The sequence below is a fragment of the Carassius auratus genome, unplaced genomic scaffold (assembly GCF_003368295.1).
Source record: "Carassius auratus strain Wakin unplaced genomic scaffold, ASM336829v1 scaf_tig00216980, whole genome shotgun sequence".
NCBI classification, from domain to species: domain Eukaryota; kingdom Metazoa; phylum Chordata; class Actinopteri; order Cypriniformes; family Cyprinidae; genus Carassius; species Carassius auratus.
Window position 1 is genome coordinate 189,856 of NW_020528832.1, and position 24,494 is coordinate 214,349.

At 39.0% G+C, this 24,494-nt stretch overlaps 1 protein-coding gene and 1 long non-coding RNA gene across 5 annotated transcripts; one reads left to right on the forward strand and one right to left on the reverse strand.

Moving 5' to 3' along the window:
• Positions 1-192: 192 nt before the first annotated feature.
• LOC113099598 (chromodomain-helicase-DNA-binding protein 4-like) lies at positions 193-18,377 on the reverse strand. 4 transcript variants are annotated; one of them, XM_026264465.1, is made up of 40 exons: positions 18,252-18,357; positions 17,469-17,532; positions 16,525-16,637; positions 16,020-16,286; positions 14,992-15,110; positions 14,581-14,876; positions 14,302-14,420; positions 13,167-13,284; positions 12,861-13,030; positions 12,440-12,688; positions 12,057-12,260; positions 11,753-11,964; positions 11,531-11,662; positions 11,321-11,417; positions 10,839-11,030; positions 10,057-10,257; positions 9,798-9,935; positions 9,336-9,457; positions 9,048-9,221; positions 8,665-8,806; positions 8,391-8,522; positions 8,190-8,307; positions 7,972-8,096; positions 7,760-7,852; positions 7,529-7,667; positions 6,677-6,846; positions 6,424-6,601; positions 5,529-5,615; positions 5,347-5,438; positions 5,131-5,264; positions 4,913-5,057; positions 4,630-4,786; positions 4,038-4,132; positions 3,657-3,897; positions 3,352-3,411; positions 3,108-3,272; positions 2,915-3,023; positions 2,359-2,491; positions 2,057-2,252; positions 193-1,398 (listed from the first exon to the last, which is right to left on the reverse strand). In XM_026264465.1, exons 2-40 carry the CDS (start codon positions 17,515-17,517, stop codon positions 1,223-1,225), a joined length of 5,859 nt encoding a protein of 1,952 aa, XP_026120250.1. In that variant the 5' UTR covers positions 17,518-17,532; positions 18,252-18,357; the 3' UTR covers positions 193-1,222. The 4 variants fall into 4 exon arrangements, with proteins under 4 accessions (XP_026120250.1, XP_026120249.1, XP_026120252.1 ...); XM_026264464.1 differs by having other exon boundaries at positions 6,412-6,601; XM_026264467.1 differs by lacking the exon at positions 17,469-17,532 and having other exon boundaries at positions 6,412-6,601; positions 18,252-18,377.
• Position 18,378: 1 nt separating this feature from the next.
• LOC113099599 (uncharacterized) lies at positions 18,379-24,180 on the forward strand. The gene is made up of 3 exons (XR_003289484.1): positions 18,379-19,112; positions 23,234-23,396; positions 23,536-24,180. It is a non-coding gene; the product is annotated as an uncharacterized LOC113099599 (long non-coding RNA).
• Positions 24,181-24,494: the final 314 nt, after the last annotated feature.

Genomic DNA, 24,494 nt, shown 5'->3' on the forward strand with positions numbered 1-24,494 from the left:
TAGATCCAAATGGAATCCATGAACTTGATTTTAGGGGATTAATAATGAACAAGGTAAAAACTATTAAATACGTGCATTTAAATGTAGCATTGAAATGTAGCTAAAAATCCAAAGGAAAATAGTTCCAGATCAATATTTCAGCAGAACCATCATCTGAAGCACTACACCTAAACAGAGAGAAAACGCTGCCAGCTTTGTTAACTTTTTTTATTGCAGGTCTGAAAAAAAATGTAGAAACATGAGACATAACAAGAACAATGGTAACAACGATAATTACAAAGTGAGATATTCAAAACTTCTTAAAGTGTGCAAGTTTTTTTTTTTTTTTTTTTTACCTGTGCTAGGGGAATTTTGTCTTTTCTTGTAGGAAAAGGAAACTGGGACTTATTGTCTAGTTACATTATACACAGGCCAATCAGGAGAGAGAGATTTTTTTTAACAAGAACAGAAATATTAATAAACAATGGTGAACAGAGCTGGACTTTTCTTAAAGCAGTAGTTCTCATAATGAAAAACAAAATATTGGTTATAATATATATTTAATCTTAATCTAAAGGAATGGAAGGTCATTTGATGGCCTTATAAGAGTTCTGAATGCATTTTTGAAGTCTGTTTGAAATTTTAGATTTCTGAAGAGTGCGTATGTGTTTAAGAAGGGTAATTCTGCAGAGCCTGCATCAGTGGATTATTACCTGACAAGTCTATCCAGCTATATGTCACAAAAGTCTGGACTCTGCATCCGGGACAGGTACTGTGTTTACACCAGCATAAACTTTTCACTAGGCTTCCAACTGCTGCTTGATGATACTTACAGTACAAGAAGTTGGAAAACACATGATGTTACAGAGTTCAAACCGGCATTTAAATTTCAAGCTTGGAGCATAATTGTTGAAACTCACAAAAAGCCCTGCTTTGACTACAACAGTGCAGAGGAGGTGATCTGGAAAACCCCAACTGGATATATACTGGAGAATGATTTGGGTGCTGTGTATATGGGTTGGAATGCCTTAATTGAACTTAAATGTTAGGGAACCACAGTGTGTTAACTAGGAACAGCTCCACTCTCCTACACTGTCCAAACTAGTGTAGGCAGCTGGAACTTATTTCAGATATATACAATGCATCTGATCCCCTGACCCAGGTGCATGTCTGTATGTGTGCGAGATGATTCCTCATCCCGTCACTTATGGGAGGTACGAGTGAAAAATTCATCAAGGAGTCATCAGCGTGGCCCCTGCGTCTGCGTGACCTCCGGTCCTCGGCTGGCCAGCCGGCTAAGGATGCTTCTTTCTGACATCTGCAGCCGCACAGCGACGGGCGGTATCCGAGCAATGGTGGCCGGGAGCCTGGTGACATCTGCCTTCATGTCGCTGAGCAGCTCCTCCAGTTGTTTAAGAACTGACAGAACAATTTGAGGTAGGACAGATTTATTTATTTGAACATTTTAAGTACATGAATTCGTTTTTGCCTTTAAACGACATTAGTACAGCTACAGGATGCAAAAAGCAAGCCAAATGTGTTAAAACTATGCTGAGATACTAAGTGTGAAGTTTTGTGGTTTTGAGCAGTGCTGTGCTGGAAACACTGTCCTAAGCTATTAAATGTTTTGGCCATTGTACTGTCATATTTAATGTATAATGTCATTTTATTTTATATTTTTTTCCTTTTATGTTCTAATTATAATTTAAAACATTTATTTTATAGTATTATGCAATTATAGCTATGTAAATAAACACAATAAGTACATAAATCACAATGCGTAAATCCACCAGCGCTCTGCATCTATTGTAGCATCTATTGTCAAATCTTGCCTAGTCAAAAAACACAAGACTTCGAATAAATTTACTAGGTTATCTCTGGTTGTTTAACAACAATTAAGAAAATATAATGTTGGTGTGTCACGAAAATGGACAAAACTTGTTTTTTGATTTGGTTTTATATTGAAAAATATATTTTTTTTAATTTATTTATATTTTTAGCACACTTCTGCATTGCAAAAGTGTGTCCAGAGCTGTGTGGTAATTTATACTGTGCACAGAGTTGGGAACTATTGTACCTTTGTGTAGAACAGCATTAGCAGGCTTGTTTCCTGACATGGACTCTTTACTGAGGTGCTGGTGTGACTCCGCCAGACACTCCACCTCACTGAAGCGGGTGTTGAGTGCCATGGAGGGGTGAGAGGGGTCCTCTGTCATGTTTAGATACGCAGCACGTCTGAGCTGCTCCTCGATCACCAGTGCCTGTTCCAACAGCTAAAGACAGACACAGAAATGAAGCAGTTGAAAGAACAGCCATGCAGCTCTGGCGAAACACTGCCTGGCAGTTTGTACGGTTTCGTAATATCTGTGCATCTCGAACCTTAAACCTGCGAGCAAGAAACTTGTTTTTAATCTCAAGGAAGTTTCCTCTGCTCATCTCTCCCTTAAAAGGCTCATTGAGGATGGCGAACTTCGGGTCATTCTGTACGTCTTGCCAGCGAGCGTAGCCGTGGCTGATGGTATGGAGGTGAAGGACATAACAGCCAGTTTCTGATATCAGATATGTGATACACTGTAGAAGTTTGGACACACTGAATTATGTTGCTCATGATCTAAAAATAATTTTTGTTCTAAAGGCTTATGCTCAAATGCAGGAAATTCGCTTTGAAGACATATATTATTTACATGTACATAGTTAGCTAGTACTGGACAGTTTTGATTTATTTCACATTTCTCGTCTACAACACAGTTCCCATACTTCTGTTTGTGTTACTTCAGTTTTAATTATATCATTATTCTTTTAAAATGCAAGAAAAAAAAATGATTTATTTGTGTTTGCAAATTTGCACAGCTAGTGTATTTTAAATAATACAAACAATAAAAAAACAACAACATATAAATAAAAATAAGATTCAACGTAATGGTCTTAAGGATACTGTATGATACCAGCCAGCAGCCAGTAGTCATGGCGACGATGCCAGATCTCGTAAGTCTTCTTGGTGACCGTGGCGGCTCTCTCTTCATTCTGCCAGAGAGAGTGAAGCTCTAGAGAGAAACAGAGAGTTCACGGATTCAGAACTCACCGGCATGTACACACACACACACACACACAGTAAATTCCCAGTGTACCTGTGAAACCCCCGTCAGCGATGTTAAACATGAACCTCTGCTTCACTGCTTTCTTCTTTTCCTCACTCACTCCATCCCCTCCTCCGCTTGTTTCTTTGACGTTCTCTCCATTTTGCAGCTTAGCGGAGACCTCTGACTTCACTCCGTCCTTCTCGTCTTTCAGCTCTGTTTGAGGAGAGAGAGAGAGATTATTCATTGTAACAGTTATCTGTGGTATAACGTTGCTATTTGTGTAAGCATGTACCTTTCTTCTCATCTCTTGCTGGGCTAGTGTCCATTTTGTCTGTCTTCTCTTCAGATTCTTCTGCAATGGAGTAAGACAATATTGATGCTATGTGTTATAGGGGTCATGCAAAATTTAGAGAATATGACATGAATTTCAATGCATTTAAATTCAAATTGCAATCTCGCATCGGGTTTTGCTACACATGGGGACCTTTACTAGAAAGGTTATTTTCATGGAGTAGATATTTATACAAGAGAATGTCAAATCAAATGTAAGATAAATTTGTATTTTTGCATTATTTTAGGTAGTGCTTAGCACTTCACCTTTGGTTTTGGATGTGTCTACACTGCTTGTGGCTTCTAAAGTTTCAGCTTTGACATCTGAAGATCTGTTTTCCTTCAATTCAGTGGACTTCTCTTTGTCCCCATCCTTTTCATTTTCTTCATCTATGCTTCCTTCATCCTTTTCTGCTGATGGTGAGGTGGTCTCTCTCTCCCTGTCCCTAGTCTCCTCTTTCTTTCCCAGACTTGGGGATCTCTCACCTTCATCAGGAATCTCAATGATCTGAGAAAAAGAGGTGATGTAAGAATGAGAGCTGGACAAGTGAGACAAGCAGGTGTTCACAAAACAAAAAAACGTTTAAAAATACAGAGAAGAGAAACAGGAAGGTGAAGTGAAAAAGTGAGACCGTAAATAACAAGTACCTCATCCTCCTGTCTGGAGCCTTTTGTCTCCTTCTCTCCATCCAGCTCCATCTTCTCCTCCAGCTCTTTTACATCATCGCTCTTGGAAAGGTCTTCTGTTTGGATTAAAGAGAGTCAGATTAATGTGTAAGACTTGTCCATGCAGAGATACTAGACAAGTTGCCTGTGAATAAAGAACAAATCCTCTTCTGGGAATAGATTTTAAAAAATTCAACGTCATAAAAAGGTTGAATTATTTGCAATTATCCGGGGGGGGTTATGGGTTCAATGGACCACGTGACTTTCGTTGGTAACAACATTAATTTTGATAGACAAAACTTTCATATTAATAATAAAGTCATTGACCCATATAAGCCAGTGTTATTTTTGCATTATATTATATTATAGCATTTAAATATTTACTAATATTTTTATTTCCCTTTTTAATTTTTATTCATTTTTAGCCATTTAAAGTATAATTATATTTGTTTTGTATATTTCTCTATAGCTTTAGTTTCTACTTAAGTCTTTTATTTATTTTCTATTTTTCTACAATTTTAGTACTGTTTTCTTGGTTTTGAGTTTTTAACAACACTCATATGCATGTGTGTACCTGGTATTGGTGTGTTGGGCTGGGTATCAGCAGGTGTTCCACTAGAGGGAGTTTTGGGATCTTCTCCCGCTGCGATGGCTGCCGCTCTTTTGCTTTCCTCCAGTTCTTTCATCCAGGGCATTGACCACTGACCATTGACATGCTCAAACTCCTGCACCTGTAAGAAATTAAAACAGTCAATCATATAACATCACCACTGACATTTACCAAAAGCGGACTCACTCAATCCAACAGCTCACTCCTAACCACTAAAACACTAGCAACCACAACCACACACACACACCTTCTTGCGGATCAGTGACATTACACCTATGCGCGTGAGAATATGTTGTCGTGACAGTCCTTCCCGTGGAACGCCATCAGCAAATGTTTCTGCCCCATCGGCGCCTGGCTCACATAGGTGACGCATAAAGAGGGACACGTATGCCCTGAGAAAGAGAGAGACAGTCCTCAAGTAAATGAGGTCAAAACAAGAACTCCTCTAAGGACGGTCAGACTTACTTGAACTCCTTCTCTGATTTGCCTCGCAGGTCTCTAACAAGCCACTGGGTGGTGAAGGCATCCTGGGGAGGCATCCCATAACGCATCACTGCATTCAGGAAAGCCTTCCTTTGTCGAGCATTGAAGCCCAAAACCTAATGAGGAGAGAGAGGTTAACTATCACTGAGTATGTGAAGGGAATAGATGAAACAAGCTGAAAGTTAACTGAAGTTGAACCTCAATGTTTCCTCCCACTCTGGCCAATAGAGGGGGCAGTGGTTTATCTTTATCATTTCTCAAGCCCTTGCGACTTGGTCTTCGGGAGTTAGCTAAAAACAAAAAAAGAGGATCGTGTAAATACAAATATATAATAACTGCCTATTCGGATTGTTTAAGGATGGTTTAACTTTGTTCCTCACCTTCAGACCGTTCGTCAAAGTCCTCATCACCCTCCTCTGAAGCCACCGAGTAATCTGATTGGTTATCAGACTGATCATCCTGCCAGTCTGGGAACACAAATGAGTGAGGCAATACATTACTGAGCCCTTGAGCTCTCTTGACAAAAAATATTTAATTTAAGGGGACAATACAACAAGGATTCATGCAGACACCTAAAACAAACGGGACACACTGGACTGAGTTTCTCATAATCTTCGTATTTTCCGGACTATAAGTCGCACTTTTTTTTTCATAGTTTAGCTGGTCCTGCGACTTATAGTCAGATGCGACTTATTTATCAAAATTAATTTGACATGAACCAAGAAAAAATGACTAAAGAGCGCCCTCTCACGGCTGTAGACGGTAATGTTTTCTCTTGGTTCTTAATAAATGCGACAGTGCGACTTTTTTTTTTTTTCTCGTCATGACGTATTTTTGCACTGATGCGACTTATACTTAGGTGCGACTTATAGTCGGAAAAATATGATTATTATATATCATATCGTTTTTTTTATTTTTATTAAGCCTCCTATATTTTTGCCATATAAACGTTTTGCTTTGATTATTATTTTCTAGAACATAATATACCACATAATACAATTTGTTTGTTTAGTTTTATAGTAGATATAATAATAAACAATTGTTTGGTGTGTCCAAACTTTTGACTGGTAATGTACATCGACACAACCACCACCATAAAATAAACAATTAATAGAATGTAAATCTAATAATTTATAAATACAACTGCGTTATTTTAAACAAAAAAAACTATCATTCCTGACCTGAGATCACACCACATCCATAACAACAACCACAAACATACAGGGAAAGAGTAGTAAAAAAGCATTAAAAGTGCGTCTGTACCCCGTCTACTACCTCTGTCCTCCTGTGAGCAGTCGTTGTAGTTGACGGGTTTGCGTGGCCGTTTGCCTTTGCCCAGGTGACGAGCGAGATCTTCCTGCTGCTGCTCATAATGATGGCGCAACAGTTTCTCCCAGTAATCAGGATCTACACTCTCTTCCTGCTTAATGATCTCTCTATCCACATCCTCTTCCTGACAGAGACACGCCATATGATATACATATACAGTACATACATAAGACACACACACAATCCCACAGAAACTCACCTCCTCGTCCTCATCTTTGACCACATACTGGGCCACTTTAAAAGAGCTGAGGTATTCATTCATACTCTGCAGCTCCGTGTCATCTGTTGCGTCTTGGTTTCGATCCAACAACCGATCGATCGCCTTATCATCATAGTGGATCACACTGCTGTCTTCCTCCTTATTGTCACCTGGAGGGCAGATTTCTTTGATTTAGAACTGATTTTAGTTTTTACTTGGTCCCTTTCATTTCTTGTGCAGATTCTTGCCATTCATTTCTGTATTAACACATTCAACTTTTTTTTTTTCTGTACTGTCTAAAACTATCTGTATTTTAATCATGTCGATAAAGCTTGCCCGACTCTAATTTTAAGGGAGAGAGACGAAGACAGATAGTAGATAAAAATACAACATAACACTCATTTAAAGAGAGCGAGGCAAGTGAAGGCCCAGGAATAAGATTTTTTTTCTTTTTTTGGTTTGCGCCTTGTCATATTTAGTTTTAGTTTTTTTTACTTTACTACATTTTCTCTAGGCCACCATGAAAAAAAAAAAACTACTGCAGCATCGGAACAAAACTCGGCTTTTTAACATCAGTCACGTGTAGTTTAGAGCTCTAAATAATCTTCAACTGAAAGCAGAACTACACTTTTATACCACAGCAGCTTATGTTTGACACCTTTTCTGTAGTTGATGCGATAGTGGCTGATACACAAAACACGCCACATACAAACCCTTAAACTAAAAGCTGTACGTGTTACAACGTTTTACCACATTTAAAAGTCATTATTATTCTCTCAAATGCTTTATTTTCTGGTCTCAAATAAATATCATGTTCAGAAGATGAAGCAGAATTCCCTGAAACAGTATTACCCTCTCCAAGCTCTTTGAAAAGCTGTTCTGTGCCGAACTTCAAGATGTCATCCAATTCTTGTTTGGACATGGATCCAGCCTTGGAGCCCAGACCAGGCCGCACCACCAGGTGAGTCAACATCATCTTCTTCTTTGCAACCTGAGACACAAGGGTCAGGAAATGACTTTTGCAAATGCTAGTGTTTGATTATTTTTTTTTAAGTTTTTTCAACATAGTTTTGCATATCTCACCTGTGTAATTCTCTCCTCCACGGATGCTTTAGTGACAAACCGATAGATCATCACCTTCTTATTCTGACCAATACGATGAGCCCTGCTAAATGCCTGGGAAAGACAACAGGAGAGAAACAGCATCAGATAGAGTTCACCCACATGGGCGCTCTCACGGAGATAGATGCAGGTGTTTGACAGTTTTAGCATCAGGTATTTTACGTCGCCTCTACCTGGATGTCATTGTGTGGGTTCCAGTCAGAGTCGTAAATGATGACAGTGTCAGCGGTTGCCAAATTGATGCCCAAACCCCCTGCTCTGGTGGACAAGAGGAAAACAAACTGAGGCGCACCAGGAGCTGCAATAAGAGGAAAAAAAAAGATTTTGTCAAAACAGAACATCCATTATGACCTTGCTATTTCATGGAAATAGATGACATTCTTCCCCTCACCGTTGAATCTATCGATGGCCTCCTGCCTCATCCCTCCAGTCACTCCTCCATCTATCCTTTCATACTTGTACCCCTCATTTTCCAGAAAGTCTTCCAGCAAATCCAACATCTTTGTCATCTGCATCCATGCACAATGCGTTTAAGTATACTTGAGTATATAGTTAAGTATATCTGTATTCTGTGTAAGGTATTTGTGTGTACCTGTGAGAATATAAGCACTCTATGTCCACCCTCCTTCAGTTTTTTCAGCATCTTAAACAGAAGCATCAGTTTCCCAGAAGCCTTTGTCAGGGCACTGCCATCATACATGCCATTGGGCATTTTAGGGGCTTCCTGCAACATCAGACTCATAATGATCAGTTGAAAGTACTGCTGTTATTAATTCAAACTGTAACTGTAAGTTCCCCTATTTCTACTGTAAAATGGTACTGTCCTATTTGAAAGTGAGTGAGTGAGTGAGTGAGTGAAAGCTCACATTAGCAGCTGTTGGGAAGAGGTAGGGGTGGTTACAGCACTTCTTTAGGTCCATAACCACATTGAGGAGAGACACCTGGTTTCCTCCTCCACGAGTGTTCAGAGCTTCAAAGTTGCGTGTCAAGATGTACTTGTAGTACTTCCTGTTTCAGAAAAACAGAAAGATTTAATCAGAGACTGTTGCCATATAAAAGTCATAAATGGCCCATACAACTTCAATTCATATGTACACACTCTGAATAATCAGAATCATCAATCTGTCAGTCATACAGCAAAAACTCATGCTGTAAATAACAGAGAGGGTGTCCAGCAGGTGGCGCAAATGAGGAATGAATGTACTGAATATTTAGCAGAACACTGACGAACACTGAACAAGTTTCCTACTTCTGCATGGGGCTGAGCTCCACTCGCACGATGAGTTCCGTTTTAGAGGGCATGTGCTTGAAGACATCAGCTTTGAGTCGTCTGAGCATGTGTGGACCCAACATGTCGTGCAGTTTCTTAATTTGGTCCTCTTTAGCTATGTCAGCAAATTCTTCCAGGAAACCTTCCAGATTACTGAAACACACACATTTAGTAACGAACAACTGAAAAAAAAAAAAAAAAAACAGGCCACACAAACATTCTCATCGCATTCACCTATCAAGAACACACACACACACACACACTTACTTGAATCTCTCAGGTGTGAGGAAGTTGAGCAGATGGAAGAGCTCCTCCAGGTTGTTCTGTAAAGGTGTGCCTGTCAACAGCAGCTTATGCTGAAGAGGGTAGTTATTCAACACACGAAAGAACTGTGGGAGACAAAACAAGAGAGAGATTGTGTTAGTTTTATATCAAATACTAGTTTATAAGCAATAGATCTCTCAGAAATGAAACCTCTTTCATCATCTTTTCAATTTCATGTTGCTCCAAATCTGTATAGCTTTTCTCCATAAAGAGTGCAAATCCACTATAAAAGTATGCACTGTTTTTCAAATCGTTAGATAGCTTTATGTGTGGAAAAAACTAATTGTAAGTTATTTGGAACGACAGGAGGGTGATGACAGATGACAGAATTTTGACAGCTGGATGAGCAAATCCTTTAATAAGTACATATTTGGATGTGTCACTCATCTGACATGAGGAGCTTACCTTTGATTGGTTATTTTTCAGTCTATGGGCTTCGTCTACTACGAGACAAGCCCAGTCGATGGAGCCCAGGATGGCTTGATCGATTGTGATCAGCTCATAAGATGTCAAAAGCACATGGAACTTCACAGAAGCCTCTTTCTGCACAGATGAAGCAGAACCACACATCGTAAACAGGTAAAGACAAAGAAGAATATCATCAAACCACAAGCTACTGTATCAACTCTACCCGTCCAAACCTCCTTTCCTCTGGGATTCATACCTTCATTTTGGAGGCCTTCTTCCCACCGCGGATGGCATTGTCCTCAAAGGAGAATTCATTTTCTCGTATGACAGCTCTGCTGTCTTTATCACCCACATAAGTGACCACATACATGTCTGGGGCCCACATCTCAAACTCCCTCTCCCAGTTAATGATGGTGGACAGAGGGGCACTGACCAGGAACGGCCCCTTCGAATGACCCTGAGAGAGACCATTACCAAATGTACTGCATTATAAACTTGTAATGCCACATTACAAACAATAGCTTTTATGATGAATATGTCTTCCTAGAGATCATTTATTACTGTAAAATCAAGTAATCAAACTAAAATAACACAAGAGTAATTACACTACCAGTTTAAAAGTTTGGGGTCATTAAGATTTTTCTGTTAGAAAGAATTGAATACTTTTAATTTATACAGCAACGATCCATTAAATTGATGAAAGGTCACAGATTTTTTTTTTTTTTACAAAAGATTTCTACTGTAAATAAATGCGGTTTTAAATTTACTATTCAAAGAATCCTTGCAGCACAACTATTTTTAGCACTGATAATAATAAAAACTGTTTCATGATCCCCAAATCAGCATATCAGAATGATTGTTGAAAACTCATGAGACAGTGAAGACTTGAAGACAGTAATGGCTGCTAAAAAAAATTTAATTTGTAATGATAATACAGTTTTTACTTTATTTTTGATCATACAAATGCAGCCTTGGTGAGTACAAAATGCCTAATGCCATGAGTGTTATTGCACTTACAATATGTTTTTAGAAACACACCTCTTTGTAGAGTGAGTAGAGGAAGACAGCAGTCTGAACCGTCTTTCCGAGACCCATTTCATCAGCCAGGATGGTGTCTGTGCCCTGAGCCCAAGAAAACCGCAACCAGTTCAGTCCCTCAAGCTGGTATGGGTGAAGCGTGCCGCCAGTAGAGTCCAGATAATCCGGCTGCCTATCAAACTTCATAGTGGGCTGAAAATAAGGGACAGGAAGAATATTAGATCATTGTCAGTCAAAAACATATGAATGCATTTTCTTTAAAACTATATCAATCTAAATGGTCTTGCTCATAATTACATTAATGTCTACCCTTGAGAGAATAGGAAATTATCAGACAAAAGTGGGAAACAAGACTGAGAATAGAAGTGGGTCTGGTTCAGACTTGCAGTGCTAAACCATGGGTCCAACCTAAATGTGTTTACTATTAAAATTCTTAGTCAAAGTAGAAAAACATTGTTCCAAGTTGTTCTAAGGTTCCTTACATCCACCACAGGATTAGCAGGAGGCCTCTCTGTCTTCCTCACTTTCACCTTCTTCATCTTTTTACCTGGTCTGCCCTCTTCTCCAAGCATCAGCTCCCTGACAAACAGAAAAAAAAAGAAGATATGCAGATTAACTCATACTTGCACTCGATATTGTTTCACACTAGTGTGCATGAGTGTGAAGTGCTGTAGAGGCATGTGTGCATGTACCTGTGGTTCCAGTAATGTTGTTTATAGGTCTCATAGTCTGGGATGTCCATGTCTTCAGACTCCCAGGCTGACTGATCATATGGCAGATCTCTCCATTTGATCAGATAGTGAACGTTATTCTTCTTATCCACACTGCCAGAAAAAAAAAAAAAAAAAAAAAAATCAATGACCAAACAGTTCAGCAGATGCCTTCCTTCAACTGGTTCATATGAACGTTCTCACCTGTGGTTTAAGATGCGGTGGATGAAGAGCCACTCCAACTTTACTCCAAAGCGCCCATACGTCTCCTCTATGCGTGCATAAAAGGGATCTTTGTTTTTCCTCTTGCAGCTCTTATCCTCGTCTCCCTCAGCACCCATCTCTAGATTGGGGGGCTCCTCCATATCTGTCTTCCGCTGGTAGTTACGGAACATTACCTGACAGTTCAGCTCCAACTGTGACAAGAAAGAAAAATTAATTATTGCAAGATTTTAATATAGGCACATTCCGGTTAACAAGAAATTGTATGTTTCTATTTGTGTGTCACCTGTAGTTCCTGGACCCAAGAACAGTGCCAATAAGACATGTTGCACCACTTCACAAAGAACTCTCTCTCCTTCCGACCAATCATAGGAGGAGGATCCGGAGCATCGGCTGGAAGTTCTGCAGGACGCGGCACAGGCATAGGGGGAGGGGCATCACCCCAGCGCCAAGCCAGAACTTTCTGGACTTTGCCCTTCAGTGGAGCACTCTGAGAAAGCAAAAACATGATATTCTATGTTTTGCCAAATGGAACCACAATATACAATTTATTTAAATAAATTAAAAATATATATTTCAGCTCTGGCATCTCTGAAAATAAAACCTCAAGAAAACCTAATCCAAAGGATAAATTTGGATGACCCTACTATATAATTATTCCTTTCTCACCAGGCAGCGCGGGCAGATCCACTCTCCGTTGGGGATGTCTGGCAGAGGAGGGTTGAGACAGTGCAAGTGATAGGACGAGGGGCATGTGTCACAGCACAGCAGCTCTCCTCCATCCTTACACACCCGACAAAACTCTATATGATGATCGTCCTCCTCTTCTACCCCTCCATCATCCCTCCTTCCATCATCGTTCTCCTCTTCACCCTCAGAACTCTCCTCACGGGCCTCCCATTGAATTCCCTCCTTCTCCTGAGAGAGAGACATAAATAATGCATAATCAACAGAAACTTTAGTCATTAAATATCAATGGTAGGGAAAAGGTGCACATACACACACACAGAAAATAGAATTTACTTGATGAGCCCACAGCAGCTCAAGGAAAGGCCAGACATTTATTTTGAACATGTTTACATGTACGTACGCAGTGGGGGCAGCTCCACGTGCCCTCTGGGGCTCTCTCCATGTCAGGATCTAGACACACCATGTGATAGGCTCTTGGACAGGTGTCACACAGGATGATCTCGCCACCCTGCTGACACACCTCACAGTAGTCCTGATGATCCGTCTCATAGCCGTCAGCATCCTCATCCACTATGAAAGAAAACGAGGGTTTATAACAAATGTAAATGGCTAGAAGGTGGTCAAAGTAGTATAGTGTTTTCATTTCAGTGTGTGTGTGCTCATTAGTGTGAACAGAGTAATCCGAGTTGTGCTGTCTTGGACTCACTCTTCTTCTTCTTGGAGCTCTTGGATTTTTTACTCTTGGAGCGGCTGCTCCGACTGTTTGATCCATCACTTATGGAGAAACCGTCAAAATCGCTCTCACCATCATCATCCTCACCGCTCTGAGAGAAGGAACCATGGGTGAAAGGGTGCAAAACAAGTTGGCGACGTTAGCAATAAAAATACGGAATAATTTAATATATATTCACTACCGTTAAACAGTTTTGGGTTGGTAAAATCTTGTAATGCTTTTGAAAGAAGTCTCTTAACACAAAGCAATTATTAATACATTTATCTGATCAAATATAGTAAAAACATAATATAAATTATTCCTATTTTAAACACATTTTAAAATGTAATTTATTCCTGAGATACATTTTCCAGTGATACATTTTTTTATTTTGTAACATTATAAATTCAAATGTCCTTTTAACTGAATTCACGATCACTGCAATACATCCTTGCTGAATAAAAGTATATTAATCTCTTAAAAAAATATATATATATTCATCCCAAACTATTTAACAGTAGTAAATATATGTATATTCTTTAATTATATAATTAATAACTATAACAGTTCTGTCCAGACAACTCTCTGGAAAGTTTAGCATAGTAATATACATAGCAATGTTAATGTGTTGGGTCTTGAATGGATCTGCTATACTGCTGCGGTAGAGCAAGTACAGAGACTTGCTACAGCCAATACATCCACAGACATGCTGCAGAGAGCATGTAGGAAATACTGCTAGAGTAAAAATATCATATCTAAAATAACCCTCATATATATAACATACATAAAATCATCCTGTAGCAGATCTACACAGGTGGAGCTGGGGCAGGTAGAGGGTTTATGATGCACGCTGCAACTGCCACAGCTAGAACTAGCCAAGTATTTGAAAGTTGAGCTGCAAGCTCATTGGCTGCTGATGTGAAAAGAAACCAATCAGCTGAGCAATGTGAGTAATGATTTGATTACCTAAAACTGAGTTAGAATCTATCGGCCTGCGCCATCTAGAGTTTCATGACAGAACTTTAAATTAACTAACAATACTAAATAAATATGAATAATAATGTATAATTTAGCTAATTTAAATTATGCTGCAGTAACATATGTAAGCACATATGGAATAGATACATACAGATGAACGTTTTCTCTTGAAATTGCCCAGTTTTATCTTCAGTGGAGCCACTTTCTTCGCTTTAGACTTTTTGTCCTGGGGCTTTGGGGTGGACTTGGTCTTTCTACGTGCATTTGGGCCTAAAGCAGATATATAAATGACACAAAAAGTGTTAAGTAGATTGAAAAACACACATAATATACTCTCTTTTGGTCCTCTAAAAATTTCCTCATTTTGTTCTCGGTTAATTATTTCTGATCCTGACAATTTAATTTCCAATTCCTCTCTCTCTCCTCTGACCTTTGCCCTCTTTGGTCTTGGCTTTTCGCAGGGGGACCGCTGGGGGCTGTTGGGATGGGGGTGGTGCAGCAAGAGCTGCTGTTGATGTGGGCGTGGCCACGGGAACAGCCCCTCCTCCGTCCACCCTGGTCACCATACTCTCCACAGCAGCAGCTACATTGGCAGCTGCCAGGGCTGCGTTGGCACTAGCTGAGCCTCGCATGGGATTATTAGTGCTGAACTCTCGCCATTTAGCCCCCAACACCATCATCATCTTTGACACAGCGATCTTAGGGTTCTTAGCAGCTATTAAAGGTCTAAACAGAAGAGGGAGAAAAAACATTTCAGATCAGTCACAAGATAACCTAGATGTTTATGTAAGGCGGTAATAGAAATGGGGCAAAAACTGACAGAGATGCGCCACTGTTATACCTGACAAACTGACTAAAAGCTTTGTAATTGGTGAGAGAGGTGTAGTCCTCTTGGGTAAAGGTGTAGTCGATGTCTTTCATTCCCCAGTCTGCTAACAGCTGAGAGGAAGATTTGGGTTCCTGTGAAATAAGAACAGAAGATGACAGGTGACTAACACTAGAGAAGAACGCAATCGTGAAATTATAACCCGAGATATATATACACATATCATGTGACCTGAAGCTTTATCTGAAAACATAACAGACACTACTGTTCAAAGGTTTTAGGGGCTGCAATTCTTTTTTATTCAGCAAGGATTCAGTCAATGTATCAAAATTAACTAAGGACATTTATAATGCTACAAAAAATATATTTTTTAAAATGAATGCAACCTCAAACTTTTGCATGGTAGTGTGGAAGGAAAATGTATAACAGGGATCCTCAAATCTGGCCCACAAGATCCACTTTCCTGCAGAGTTTAGCTCTAATTAAACACACCCGAGATTGCTAATCAATGTCTTCAAGATCATTAAAAAAAATCACAGGTAAGTGAGTTTGATCAGGGTGTGAGCTAAACTCTGCAGAGCATTGGCCCTTCAGGACAAGATTTGAGGAACCCTAATTTACATGATATAAGAAGCACTGAAAAAAAAAAAAAAAAATCACAAACAAAACTGAAAATCAGTATTTGCTGTGGCAACAAATCTAGAAAGTGAAAGCAAAGACAAGGCTCAAAATCAGTATCAGACCTTTTCAGGAACATATACTTTGCTGATTATTAAAGCATGAGTCGCAAAAAATAATAAATAAATAATAATAATATATCTTGGGCACAAATATCTTTCAGCCATTTTTTAATCCTGTGTAAATACATTTGCGTCTGAGGCACAACTTTTGTAAATGCACAGTGTTGATGTTTTTGTGTGTTTATGTATTTGTACTTAGCAGATCAACCTCATGTGACACTGAATTTGATTTTTTTGCTGTTGTCCCAAGGTTTTAATGTCAAACCCGGGATGAACAATGGCCACCCATTGGCTAAACCTTACCTGACCATCATCATCATCGTCATCATCTTCTTCCTCAGGCTCTGGGTCTTTACGTTTGCTTTTTCCTCCAGATGAGCCACCAGCCTTTTCTCCCACTGAACCTCCCTTCTTTCTCTCCTTGGAGGAGCTGGATCTCTTTTTCTTCTTCTTGCTTGGTGCATAGTCACTCCCTTCACTCTCAGATCGCATCACTCGGTCCTCCTCGTCTTCCTCACCTTCTACCATTCGGACTGATTCCATGATTTCAGGAGAGCTGACAGGAACGTCCTAGACCACAATATCCACCCAAGGAGAGATGACAATATCAGACAAACTCAGGGAAAAACCTTTCAGTTTAATGCTTGTTCATCTAAAGGTTTAACAGTGATGGTAATTGCAAATAATGAGTGATTTTTATGAATAATTGCTGAATAAAAATTATTTATTTAAAACTCCAAACATTAAACGGTAGTATCTATATATTTAAATACAGTGTATATTCATATCCTAAAGGTGCTCCACTAACCTCTCTGAGAAGTTTCTGTCGTTTGCTGCTCCTGCTTTCACGGTTTTTCTTTGCTTTCTTCTTCTTTTTGGATTTGGGAGTCTCTGCCTCTGATGTTGGTTCATCGGCATCATCTGTCCAAAACAGACACATAGCATGCATCAAACATGAACAATCATCTCATTTTTGATTTTCTGTCATTCCTACCCTTCCTGAACTGATACAGTACTTTTAATTCAACATTATTACCCATATGACTTGAATATAATGACTAAAGGTAATGTCACATCAGTTTAGATTTATTTTTTATATATCACATCTTAAAGCATTCCGAATACTTTTTTGTTTTTATGCATTCCTGCTTTAAGATGTGAGTGTACGGTCCAAATATGTCAGCAGCAGTAAAACTAGGTCATAAGGCTCTTGCTTTTAAAATCATTCATTTATTATAAGCACTCTGCTGATAGGGTGCGCTGTCAACGCCAGTACCGAGGGCAGCCGGAAGAGGAACGCAAAACAAACGGGTTTGTCATTGTCACACTATTCTAACAACATTGCGCGAGGTATGATCGCTAAGGTAGAAAAAAAACAAGTATTTTTCGTTCTTAAGATACGAAGAGGTCCGTAACAAATAGGTTTGTCTATCATTTTAACATCTTCTCCTGGCCAGTGAATCAGGAAGTGATGTGACTTTTGCTTACAGCTCGCCGCTACTGCATCATAAACTAATGTTAAAGGTTTTGCTTTAAATAGGAGCATGATGCAGTAACACGTGGATCGCCAGCTCGAGCAAAACATAAAAATCATTCTAACACTAGCAGCGTTCTCTTTTCAGAAATTACCATTTGTCAATAAGTACTATGACATGTCAGCAGTTACGTTCATTTGTTAGTTAAGGATCATTTGGGGAGGTTATATAACATGATGTGGTTAATAAGGGTCCTGACAGGGCAGCTAAACCTTACCATCTCTCATAGGTCCAAAATGGTCCCTGTCGTCTTCACTCCCAGACATATCCGCGTCCGGACGCTTGATAAAATAGAAATGACAACAATATTTGGGTCTGGTTTTTAACAGCACCCCATACTGACAGAACTAGATAACGTTTAAACAACTGATGGGGAAGCTATCTGTGTTAAGGTGAATTAAAAATCAATGAACGATTGTGACATTTCAAAACAACAACATCATACAACGCGTAGTGTTAAAAGAGTTTGACTTAGTCGTGTCATCTCGGCTTTTTTCGTCAACTTGCTCGATCCGAGCAAGACCCCTCAACTTAGCTGTCAATCAAGTTAGCAAAGCTAGCAAACGGAGTCAAGTGATCCGGCTGCAGGGAAAATGGCAGCCGGCTGGATGAGTTGAGTTAAAGCGCTTATCTGCCTTCGTTTCTGCTTAGATTCGTATCTTTAAAACTTTCCTTCTTGAATAAATAACACGAGGAGGTCGCGAAGCCCCCGACAAACACCATACGGCGCTTTACAACGCGGTGTTTCACAGTTGCAAGTTACCAGTAATTTAGATATGTTTGTATTTTTAGTTTTATGCTTTAAAGAAAAACTTACCGAGAAACGCAAATGTCTTTGTTTGTATATATATATATATATATATATATTGTTTTATTTATATTTTTTTTACGCAGGCGGTTGGAGGTGGGTGGGAGGAATTGACTTACAGGTCAGTCCAAGGTGTAGTTAGTCGGCGATATGATCAGCTTTAGTCTGACGCGAAAGCTGCAGGTTACTTACCTATCACTGAAAAATATAAAAGAAGCTCCGAAAAGGTGTAAATCTTTGGGAGACGTCGTCCACTCTTCTCCCCTTTCCCCAGCGTCAGTGACCAGAAGCGAACATCCTCAAACACACAAAGAAATCGGGGGGGGTGGGGGGGATAGAGACATCCCATAATAATCCTAGGCACACTCCCCCCCCCTCCTTACAACACTCACTCAACTCTGCATAGTTACCTCGCAGCCTACAGACCATAATAATCATCCCCCCCTCGCACACAGTACCAGCAAGTACACACTGCCTTCCCCTTACTTAGTCCCTGCCCCCTTAGCAACCACGTTGCTATGGAGACACTGCCCCCTCCCGCCCTCTCCGGCATCCCATAATAGTCATAAGCAGACTGCTCTGACATCCCATAATAAACACAAGTCCTAAAAGAGAGGGAAGGAAAAAAACAACACCAGTCACATGGTCTCCAGGGAAACCCCAGGCCACTGGTGACAGACCATAATAATCTGTGGCTGTCTGTCCACCTGGCTCAGGCTTTGGTGCACGAACAACAGAAAATACATATGAGCACCTGGTTGGAAGTCGGGCTAACACGGAGTGCACTTCGGGTGTCTGTCAAACATCACACACCTACAAGAGTGACACTTCACGGTTTCAGAGGGGCTGAAATGTCAAGGTGCAACAGTGCTTCTTTTTAGTCCCATATCAGACCGAGTCTGAAGAGTGACTCCTGAGGGAAGCGGCAGAACTAAAACTCAAACTCTCATGAATGGGATATGCCCTGACAATCCTGAAATAGAACCTCACACACGTTTAGACTCTCTGACCTCCGGAGACTTGCTGACTTCAGCTACCTGTGCATTACAACAGGTCAGTCCAACTTTGCATAGTGAATGAAAAGCACAGTTTACATCCATTTAAGCATTGGGTTTATTTTGGGGTGGGGGTAGATCTATTTAAAGCAACAATATAAAATCAGTTAGGATATACATATTTAGCAGTCACTTCTATTTATATTTATACACTGTTTCTCATGAGAGGAACTTGCCAGTCACGTAGACAAACAACTGAAATGTGTGAAGGGTTTTAGTGCATCTCCTGCTTTCACTCAGATCTGATAGAACTGACTGTAATCCCAGTATTTGAGTAAATGTAATGAGTTACTGTGCTTAAGTATCTTTTTTTTCACAACTTCGAACTTGGATTATCAAAGATATTTGTAACTTTTACTTTTTTGAGCATATCTGTCCTCTTTACTCCACTACATTTGAAGTGAGAAATACAGTTACTCAATACATTTTGCATGGCACCTGAAGCAGTTCTGCAACAGTTTATTTATGCTACAGAAGCAGGGTGTTGACAGTACTAGACCTTGAGTTTTGCCCTTATGTATCCAAGCACGTCGTGGGACTACATGAATGTGAGTGCATTAGAATCACACTTGAGAACCTGACTGCAGCCAGTGATCAGGCCAAAACCAGCACGTCCAGTGCAAGTAGGCTTTGACTATTTCATTTTATTTTACTTAATATTATTTCATTTATCCATAACACTGAAGAGACCATTTGAAGGTTGGAAACTGGTTTACTTATGCCATTCTTTTTTTTTAATACTCTAGGTTACCCGATACTTGTCTGCAAATGTTTACTATGAGACGTGTTTGTAGATGTTTAAGAGGCTGTTTTGTTGACCTTGATTTATTGCAATATTGAGGCATTGAGTTTTATTTCTATTTTAGAAAGAAAACGCATGATTAATCTCCTCACAAATCAGCTGCTTCTTGTTTTTCACTTTTATGTCTCTTAGGTGTTGAGGACTACAGCATTTGTGAGCCTACATTCTAGAACACGTGGGTCTTATATCAGCAACAACAACAACAATCAGGCATCTCATCCTAGTAGAACTTAAGAACTGTGAAGTTTGAGCAAAGAGGAACCTGTGTGTTGTCAGGATAAAACGCCTGGAAATTTGTCAGTTAACACAAATTAAGTGTTTAATTAATTACATATATACATATTATATATATGTATAATTAATTATGTAATTAACAAGAATCATGCCTAATGGCCTGGTTTCTTTAAAGGGTCTTAAAGGTTAAAGGTCACAGATATCACTGGACAGTTTGTACGTTCAGATCTTATATCTGAGAGAATGCAGTGAATGCTACAAATAACTATCTTTCTTTGTCTGACATGCCGCAGAGGAGAGATGGCTCGAGGCTTATTTTATTGTACTGTCTTCTGAATACTACGTACTATCCACCGTTTCGTGGATAGTTACATTTCACATGATGGTCAATCTCTCCTGTACAGCAGCAGAAATACATCAGTGCTTGAGGAGCATGTCCCCCCAATACACACACATGCTTATGCACACCCTTCTGCTCAAAGTAGATCAGTCACCATGGTGATTGGGGGTGGGGGGTGGATTGGGTTTAGGTGTAGCCCACAGTCACCAATCGTGGCAGACTGTTAAGGGAGGTTTGGGGGGTTTAACCGATGTAGCCCCCACCACCACACTCACTCCCATCCCATAATATTCTCCTGAAGATCAGAGGAATGTTGACACTGTGGACGCAGTTAAAACGAAGCATCCATTCTGCATGAGCTACTATAAAGGCTTGTTCCAGGTGATGATAACCAAAACCAATCCTGCAACAAGAACAAATCTTCTAGTATTTCCTTTGTCTAATCAGAGCAATGAGGACATCCGGTGGCGAGATGGATGGACGAAACGGTGACAAACAAAGAACATTTTAGGTCCTGTAAACCAGAATGGATCGGTTACTGCAATCTTAATTTAAAATCAACAAGACCCAGCAATGGTTTACAGAAATCCACTCTGGCATTCATTCAGTTCTTACAGAACATTGACTGAATGTGTATAGTTTGTGAAATATTGGGTTGGATAGGAGGGATTGCCAGATTGGAGAGCTGTCATTTCTATCCCATAATATTTTCTCTGTGGTCCGCATTAACCCAGTGCAAGCATTCCAGAATGAGGTCAACAAGCCATCCAATAATAATCATTGTGTGCAGTCATGTTGTGCTCTTACAGTATGAATGCATGTTCTAACTGCATACAAACACAAACACACACACATAAGTGAATTTGTATTTAATTTGCATTTATAAAGAATAATATATAGTACAATAATAAAATATGTGGATGTATAATATATACATGTTCAATACAAATCATTTCCAGATTGTATAATATATATTTTAATTCAAATTATATATACAAATAAATAATAATTATATATAAATACATTTATATAATTAATCATTTGATTATATTTATAATGAATCATTATTTGTGATTAAAATGATTTTTATCATTTCTATTTACATAATTGTTCAATTATGATATTATGAATTATCTATACAAATTCATTTATAATCAGATATGTATATTTATTAAAATATTTATTAATTATATAAAATATATACAAATAAATGAATCTATAATTATATATATGTACACAAATACAGTATGTGTGTGTGTGTGTGTGTGTGTATATATATATATATATATATATATATATATACACACATTCACAGACATATATTTAAAGTATATTTATACAAATTATGTGTACAAATTAACAGATTCCTGCAGATTGGACACTTGATTTTAAAAGAAGGGATTTAATTTAAGAGTAAGTGTTGAGCGGATGGAGAGATGAAGAGAAGAGATGCGCTGGGCATGACATGAGGGTGAAGGTCATCATGGCGTTGGTGGGGGAGACGTGCAAGACGTCACTGCAAAGGACAGCAGGACACGAACAGAGAATACAACAAGAAGAGGGGTGGAAAAGTGTAAGGGAGGGGAGAGATGGGGCACTGCTCAGATGGAGAGAATAGCAGTGAATCTGTAAGAGGGCAGTTATTTATTTGCTTGCTGAGGTGCAGGAGAGTTCAGCAGTAAAGACAGAATTAAAGGTGTTTAAATAAATGGTTCTGTAACATTTTCACAAGATCTACAACTACAGAGATATGTCTCAGAGATTAAATTATGTGTAATTATCTTAGGTCTGATATTTCTGAATGTTTAGGACAAAATGTGTAAAAATGCATTATTTTTTTAAAGCAGCAAAATAATTTGATTATGTAATTAAGTCTTACATTAATGAATATTTAGGATCAAATGTATAAAAACAAAATGCAGTATAAATTATGTTTGTAAGGTTTAAAATAATTTCAAAGAGCAAGAGAGAGAGAGATGTGTTGGGTGGGGTGTTCCATTTATGTGTTGTCCTCAGGTAGCCATGAGGCGGCTTATGTCCATGCTTTTTCTTCAGCAGCAGTTGCTGTGGGTGTAGCTCGGCGCTGTAGTAGTGGAGTACTGGAGTGCTGTAGCGGTGCAGGTGGAGAGGGGGTCGGGGGGGGGGGGGTGGGTCAGTCCCGAAGGTGCATAGTAAACCCCATTAAAAACCAATAATACACATGAAAACAAATGTGTCAAACATATGCATACAAACATACAAGTCACACTGATGTATACTGAAGTGTTTGTTTTTCTAATGGTTTTGGTTATACAGACTGAAAGCTAAAGATACAAGACTATGTACTTAATGGCTTTAATGAGAGAAGGAACGAAAATCCACAAAGCACTGCAAATGACAGTCGGATAAAAAAGGAATTAAAACTATTAAACTACTTAACATTACACTAGTGTTTTAAAGCTGTTGGCGATAACAATAGAAACCATATATTTTATGTTTATTGCAAAATATGCATATACCTGTATGCAGTCTGAGATCATAGGGAGAATTATTTGCTTATAGAATGTCATGGGAGTGTGGGGCACTGTAGAGGTTTTTTTTTTATCATTATTTCTAAGCACTGAATGTCCTTTGATGGGTTTTGGGAGTTTTTCCACAATGCATTATGTGATTGCATCCTCTGTGAAGGATACATGCAATGCTGCATTAGAATTTGGCCATATTTTTGAAGGCCGCATAAATATGTTTTGTACTTTCTGCTTAGGTACGGCTGACACGTGTGGGCTCTCACACAGCTCTCATTCCACGGGACCCCCAAGTGAAGCCTCCAGCCGCACAGGACCTAGTTTACCTTACTCCTTCACCAGATTTCTGCCGCTTGGATCCAGACAATGGCATTCATGGCACTGCAAGACGACGTTGTAATGGTAAAAGCACAAACATATTACAAAAAATGATCTTTGATCTTTTATATAATTTCTGAATATTAATTATCTAATAATTTCCCTGGTTTTATGTTATTTTTTCACCCTTTACTTAACATTTTCTATTGTTCCACATCCTAAGAACCTCACGGTTGGCACCAGATGGATGTGAACTGCCGCGAATGAGACTTTCCTGGAGAAACCAAACACACCAGAAGCACCTCATCTCATGCCAGCCTGCATTAACTCCCACATGATGAGCAACAAACCAGCTCCATTTAAAACATTCTGCATCATGTCTCCTTTTTGGTGACTTTAAAGTTCTTTCGGATATGTCATTATATTATACAGTTATTTTAATCTGCAATTGCATTTTTGATGAAAAGTAAAGTGTTGAACTTGAACATACAGACACTATTACAGTTCTTAAATGCTCAAATACACATAACATACAAAACCATTAACTAATTGCTCAGACAATGCTCATAAAGGCTGAGATTAACCTCTGAATAACAGCAGAAGAATGCCAGTTTAGTCTAAGGCCTTAGTATCAATTTCTAGTCGAGTTGCACTCACTCCCATGCATGTTTACTGTCAGGTTTGCTGATTGTGTTTATTTTAGTTCATCATGCCTGTGTGGCATTATGTGTGGATGGAAAATTCCACCTGCAAACTCTCCGGCTTTAGCGGTTTTGTTTCAGCTCGTCCTATTGCATAGAGGCTCATTGCCATTGTCTCATTTCATAATCTATACGGCCTAAAATAAAGTTGTTTGACATGTGGAAAGATGCGGTTTTGTTAATTATTGATCGACACATTTTAAATTAATAAATTAAATTAAAAATGCTGGGGTCATAAATATTAAGTTCAAAAGAACAGCATTTATTTAAAAAATGTAAAAAATATATTTTGTAACATTAAAAAATGCCTTTACTGTCACTTTTGATCAATTTATGTACCCTTCCTGAATAAAAGTATTAAGTCTCTTTAAAAAATAAAAAATAATAATCTTAGTGACCCCAAACTTTTGAATAGTATTATGTGTGGCAAACACTAAACAATCCCGTAATTATCTAAAAACAGGATAGAAATACAGCTGTG